At 47.3% G+C, this 5300-nt stretch overlaps 1 protein-coding gene across 1 annotated transcript; it reads right to left on the reverse strand.

Annotated features, from left to right (window-relative positions):
- Positions 1 to 3810: 3810 nt before the first annotated feature.
- Positions 3811 to 4993, reverse strand: CCL21 (C-C motif chemokine ligand 21). Its single transcript, XM_019966465.2, has 4 exons — positions 4837 to 4993; positions 4600 to 4720; positions 4323 to 4505; positions 3811 to 4243 (listed from the first exon to the last, which is right to left on the reverse strand). The coding sequence occupies exons 1-4, from the start codon at positions 4907 to 4909 to the stop codon at positions 4219 to 4221; spliced, it is 402 nt and encodes a 133-aa protein (XP_019822024.1). The 5' UTR covers positions 4910 to 4993; the 3' UTR covers positions 3811 to 4218.
- Between the last annotated feature and the right edge of the window lie 307 nt (positions 4994 to 5300).

Below are 5300 nucleotides of genomic sequence, written 5' to 3' on the forward strand. Positions count from 1 at the left end.
ACTTGCCCCATCCATCCTTTACATTTGTGTCAAAGGGGCACTTAAAGATTTACAAAGGAGTGAACCAGGGGAAGCGGAAAGTTTAAGGTTTTGAGGCAACACTGACAAGGAACTGGCCCACCATTTCATAAGTGTGTGTGTGGTTGTGTTATCATTTCATGGAAGAGATACTGCTAAATAATCATTTAAAAACATGGTATTATTAATTTTCTGGATAACAGTGAGGATGATTTATTGTTAGACAATTGTAATTGTCTATTAAGGGAAAACCAGGATTCTGGGGATTACAATGAGTTTTCGTGTTTATGGGATGATGGTTTTATACATTTTGGGGATGACTGATGTTTAGAATTTTTTCCTTTTCACATTTCCGGTAAAAGCCATTGATTGTCTTACTATTGAACACTGGCATACTGTACTAGTATTCAGTAAAATATTTTTACTGTATGCATGAGCATAAATTTGGAAATCCTCCAAATTTATAATTTCATTTTAAGCTTTGTACTTTTTTTTTTTTTACTAAAATGTTTGCTTATCTAAGCAGCAATCTTCTGGAAAGTTTCTTTTGTCTCCCCTCCCATTTATATTGTTGTGATTTGATGCCTTTATAAACATATACGCACACCAGAAACGTTTATTATAGTTTTAGTTGGGACTCAGGAAGGAGTGAAAATAAATGCATGTGTTTAATTTGCCATCTTTACCCTGAATTCCTATTTGTTTTTGAATTCAGTGGTATTGATCTTTCCCCCTTATAATTTGTGTTTTATGGCTTTATGTTTAAAAAGTTTTTTCTACCACAAGTTTATAAACACATTTATATTTTCTTTTATAACATATATTTTAAACATTAGGTCTTTAATCCTGTGATAAAATGTTTGAAAAATATTGAGGCTGTGATAATGGGAAAGTAGAGGTATTTTAAAAAAGGAAGAGCAATTAGAATCTTAAAAAAAAAGGCTGAGTGACAAAAGGAGAGTAAGCAAAGTATGCTACTTTTCTCTGCAATGAATAACACATGGTCATTACAAAGTAAATTCTGATCATTGCCTAATTGTAGTTGTTGTTCAGTTGCTCAGTCGTGTCCAACTCTGTGACCCTGTGGACTGCAGCACGCCAGGCTTTTCTGTCTTTCACCATTTCCTGGAGCTTGCTCAAACTCATGTGCATTGAGTCAGTTATGCCATCCAACCATCTCGTCCTCTGTTGTTCCCTTCTCCTCATTCCTTCAACCTTTTCCAGCATAAGGGTCTTTTCCAGTGAGTCGGGTCTTCGCATCAGGTGGCCAAAGCATTGGAGGTTCAGTTTCAGCATCAGTCCTTCTAATGAATATTCAGGATTGATTTCCTTTAGGATTGACTGATTTGATCTCCTTGCAGTCCAAGGGACTCTCAAGAGTCTTCTCCAACACCACAGTTCAAAGTATCAATTTTTCAGCACTTAGCCTTCTTTATGGTCCAACTCATACAGCCATGCATGACTACTGTATGGTGGTATAGGTGTTTTTAGAGGATACGGTGACAGGGGAAGAGGGTTAGTAAGAGAGCTAAATCTTCACTTTTTGTAATAGGAAATCAACTGATAACTTTAAAAATAAGTAAATTAAAAAAAAACAGAGGTATGAACAAAGCATTTAGACATATGGCACTAACTCCTAGAAGAAGTAGCTTAAGAGTTAAAAGTTGTAGGAAATTGTTGTTCAGAATAAGTGCTTTGGTACTTTCTGATTTTATTAACCATGAGTATGTATTATTTGGTTTTTTTGAATGATACATCTTATAGAAAGAAGAAAGAACAGGATAGTATTGTCAAAGATGAAGGCAGAAAAGGAGAGTAGGGACTCATTCTCTGATGAGATAAATATTATATTACATGCCTATTCAGGTCAGGGCTTGAGGCAAATACCAGGTATGCAATGTGGTAGGATAATTTAGTGAAATATGAAGCTTTGTTTTGCCTGTGTTTTTCTTTTTTTCTCTTTTTGCTGATCATTTTCTTTTCTCTTTAGAGCAAGTGAGGATTTTGGTAGCGTTGAGAGTATCAGCACCCTGATGTCAGAATCCCTTTTACTTTTGTGAAAGTCTAGAGTAAACCTGGGAAGAGGTTTTACCTTGGAGGGACTGAAAAAAGGGAGGGTTTTGGAGAGAATTCCTGAAGACTGTGGAGGGGATTGGTGTGTATGTCTAGCCACTGTGGGCAGTGGGCTCTAATCCCTGACTGGGATGAAGCAAGTGGTAGGACCTAAGTAGATGGCTCTGGGGGGTGTCTGGGGAAGCCAGGACCAAGCCCAGAGGCTCTCACAGCTGAACTCCTGTGGCTCAAATGTGGCACAGAGCTATGAGTTGGGAGAGTCCAAAACTCAGGGAGTTGTACCTGCTGGGAACACAGGGGTCGCGGCATTCACTGGTGAGACAAATCCCCTGGTGGAAGGGTGTCAGGGGCATGTAGGAAGCCTCCCCTGTGCCTTGCTATTTCTTTGACCTTTGCACAGCCCTTGGCAGATGGGATCCTGAGAGTGTCAGCCCTCCAGTGCAGGGCCTTGGAGTAGGTTCATTGGAAGAACATTTTATATTGTGTCTTTGGCCATGCCATGCAGCTTGCAGGATCTTAGTTCCCCAACCAGGGATGAACCTGGGTCCTAGAAGTGCTGAGTTCTAACCAATGGACTGCCAGGGAATTCCTGAAAGAGCATTTTAAAGTGCAGTAACTCTTGCACATCTGAGTTTATAGACTAAGATCACACCTGCTGCATGATGATAGGTAGGGAGCAGCCCCTGTCTTCACTGGCCTCAGGAGGAGCAGACAGCAAATATTTTCATGACTTGATAATAAGTGGTTAAGTGCTCTGGCATGCTCAGGCCCCAGAGGAAGAACAAGGGGATGCAGCAGACACCTCTAGCTCCTTGTCCCCCTCCCAGGAACTGTCCCCTCCTTTATCACTTGTCCTGGCCCCATCTAATGGTCTCTCTCCCCTCCCTTACCTAAGGGTGAAGTGGGGAATTGAGGGGTTCTCTGCTCTGGGAAGGGAGAGGTATAGGAGAGCCAGGCTGGAGTCTTCTTGTAGAAGAGACTAATTTACATCTGATTTCTGGGGTTCCAAATACCTGTCACTGGAGACTCATTCCATGGGCTCAAGAGGTTAAAGTGGCTAAAGTACCCTGGACTCCAGCTAGGGAAGAAAGGAGAAAAGAAGGGATGAGGAGGATGCATTCCTAGCTGGAAGGAAGCTGAGGCAGGACTTGAGAGCCCAGGTAGGAACAAGAGCACACAGCCCCATCGGGCAAGGAGGAGAGGCCATGCACCCCCTTTCACTGGTCAGGGTGGAAGGGAATCCTCTGGGGTCTTTGGGAGGAGATGGGAACTCTGGGTAGGGCAGGTTCCAGTAGAACTTGTGTTTGCCTGTGTTACAGGCGGGCTCAGGCTCCCACCTCCCTCCAGTATGCCAAAAGACAAGAGTGGACAGCCTCTGGTGAAGCTGAGAGTGAGAGTGCTGGGCAGAAGCAGAGTAAGTGGTGTCTTCAGGGTCTCAGAGGCCTGCAGAACCATTGAGGATGTGTGTCCTGGAGCCACCATCTCTCCATGGGCTGGGATTTCTCCTAGACCCGGAGCAGCCCAGCTCCCACCCCGCCAGTCAGCTTCTCTTTTACTGCCTGCGGGTCTGGGCACCTGGGAAGCAAGGAAAGTCTTGGGGTGGGCGAGAACATAGAATTTTTCCAGCCTGAGCTCCTGATTGGGACCTTAGAGTGTGTGACTCCCCCCCTGTGGTGACAGTGGCTTCTCTGCGGACACAAACACACAGAAACAGAAACATGGGAAGAAGGCCAGAATGGCTGTTTATTCAATTGGGTGTAAGTCATATTTACAAAGGAAAAAAGAGCTGGGTAGTGTGTAGTGTGGAGCAGGGTCAGGTCCAGGACCCTGGGTGACCTTTCCTCGGAGGGGCAGGCCTGCTGCCACCTCTCACACTGCCTAGGGGACATGCCCTTCTCTGCCTGTCTAGGCCTGGCCTGATGTGGGCAGTGCAGCCGTGCAGGGTAGGGTGGGAATACAGAAGGGGTGGTTGAAGCTGGAGAAGGGGTGAGGCAAGGCCAGCATGAAGTGGCTGCTCTGGGGCCCCCGGGTCCTCCCTCTCTCCTAGCCTCTCTTGTCCCTTTGGTTGGGGCTCCAAGCCCTGGTGAGACTGGTGGGGACCTCCTGGGCTCCGGGCTGGTCACTGGGCTATGGCCCTTTTGAGATCTCAGTCCTGGGAGGGCAGAAGAGTGGTTTGAGCATGATCGAGGCTCTCCTTCACCTCCCTCCCCCTGTCCCTTTAGCTCCCTTACCTCTTACAGCCTTTGGAACCCTTTCCCTTCTTGCCAGACTTGGGGGCCCCCTTTTCCTTCTTACAGTCCTGGACTGGTTTCCGTGGGGCTGATGGCTTGTCCAGATGCTGCATCAGTTTCTGCACCCAGGCCTCTTTAGGGTCTGCACATAGCTCTGGCTGAGAGCGTTTCCGAGGCGAGAACCTAGGGTTCGGGGGTTAGCAAGCCTGTCCTAGTCTTGCCCATCATGCCCTCCCACTCAGGTACCAGCCTGCACCCACCCTGTGTACCTACTTACAGGATAGCTGGCATAGCGCAACTCAGGGTTGGGTCCTGCTTCCGGTAGCTGCGGACAATGTTGGCGGGAATCTTCTTTCGGCTGTACCTGAGGCAACAGTCCTGTGCCCCTCCATCACTGCCTGTGGGTGGGGTTCGCAGGGAGTGAGAGGCTGCTTGTAGACTCCTACCCAGGCCTCTCTAGCTCTTCCCCGACCCTGTCCTCCTCCCCCTACCCCCGCAGGCAACTCCTTGATACCTTGGACCTGGAGGATGCAGAAGGCCAGGACCAGGACAAGGATGCTCAGGACCAGTGACTGAGCCATGGCCATGGCAGAGCTCAGGCGAGGTGGGCAGTTTCAGTCTGGGGGTCCGTGTGTGGACTACGACTGGTGTGCTGCCTATTTATGCAGGCGGACACTTTCGCTTCCCCCATCCCTAGGCACTCAGTCCAGGCAAGAGTAGGAATCTCCCTCCTTCCTTCCTGAAAGACACCCAGATCCTGTCCTGGCACCCAGCCTCACTAGTATGCGGAAATTAAAACTTCACACAGCTAGTCAGTCCCCAAGCCGACCCTGTCTCCTGCTCAATAAAAGTTGAATCTGAAAGGCCCGCTTTCTAGCCCCAGCCCCTGTCTTGATGGAGGACTTACCACCTCTCCTCTGGAACACTGTGACTGCCTCTTCAGTTCACTCCAGGCTCCATGTTCTTCCATTCCTTCAA

The sequence above is a fragment of the Bos indicus genome, chromosome 8 (genome assembly GCF_029378745.1).
Source record: "Bos indicus isolate NIAB-ARS_2022 breed Sahiwal x Tharparkar chromosome 8, NIAB-ARS_B.indTharparkar_mat_pri_1.0, whole genome shotgun sequence".
In the NCBI taxonomy this organism is placed as follows: Eukaryota; Metazoa; Chordata; class Mammalia; order Artiodactyla; family Bovidae; genus Bos; species Bos indicus.

Coding starts and splice junctions, on each gene's coding strand:
- CCL21 (XM_019966465.2), bottom strand. CDS start 4,909: ATGGCCATGGCTCAGTCACTGGTCCTGAGCATCCTTGTCCTGGTCCTG. Junction 4,721..4,836: donor CTGCATCCTCCAGGTCCAAG/GTATCAAGGAGT, acceptor CCCCACCCACAG/GCAGTGATGGAGGGGCACAG. Junction 4,506..4,599: donor TGCGCTATGCCAGCTATCCT/GTAAGTAGGTAC, acceptor CCCGAACCCTAG/GTTCTCGCCTCGGAAACGCT.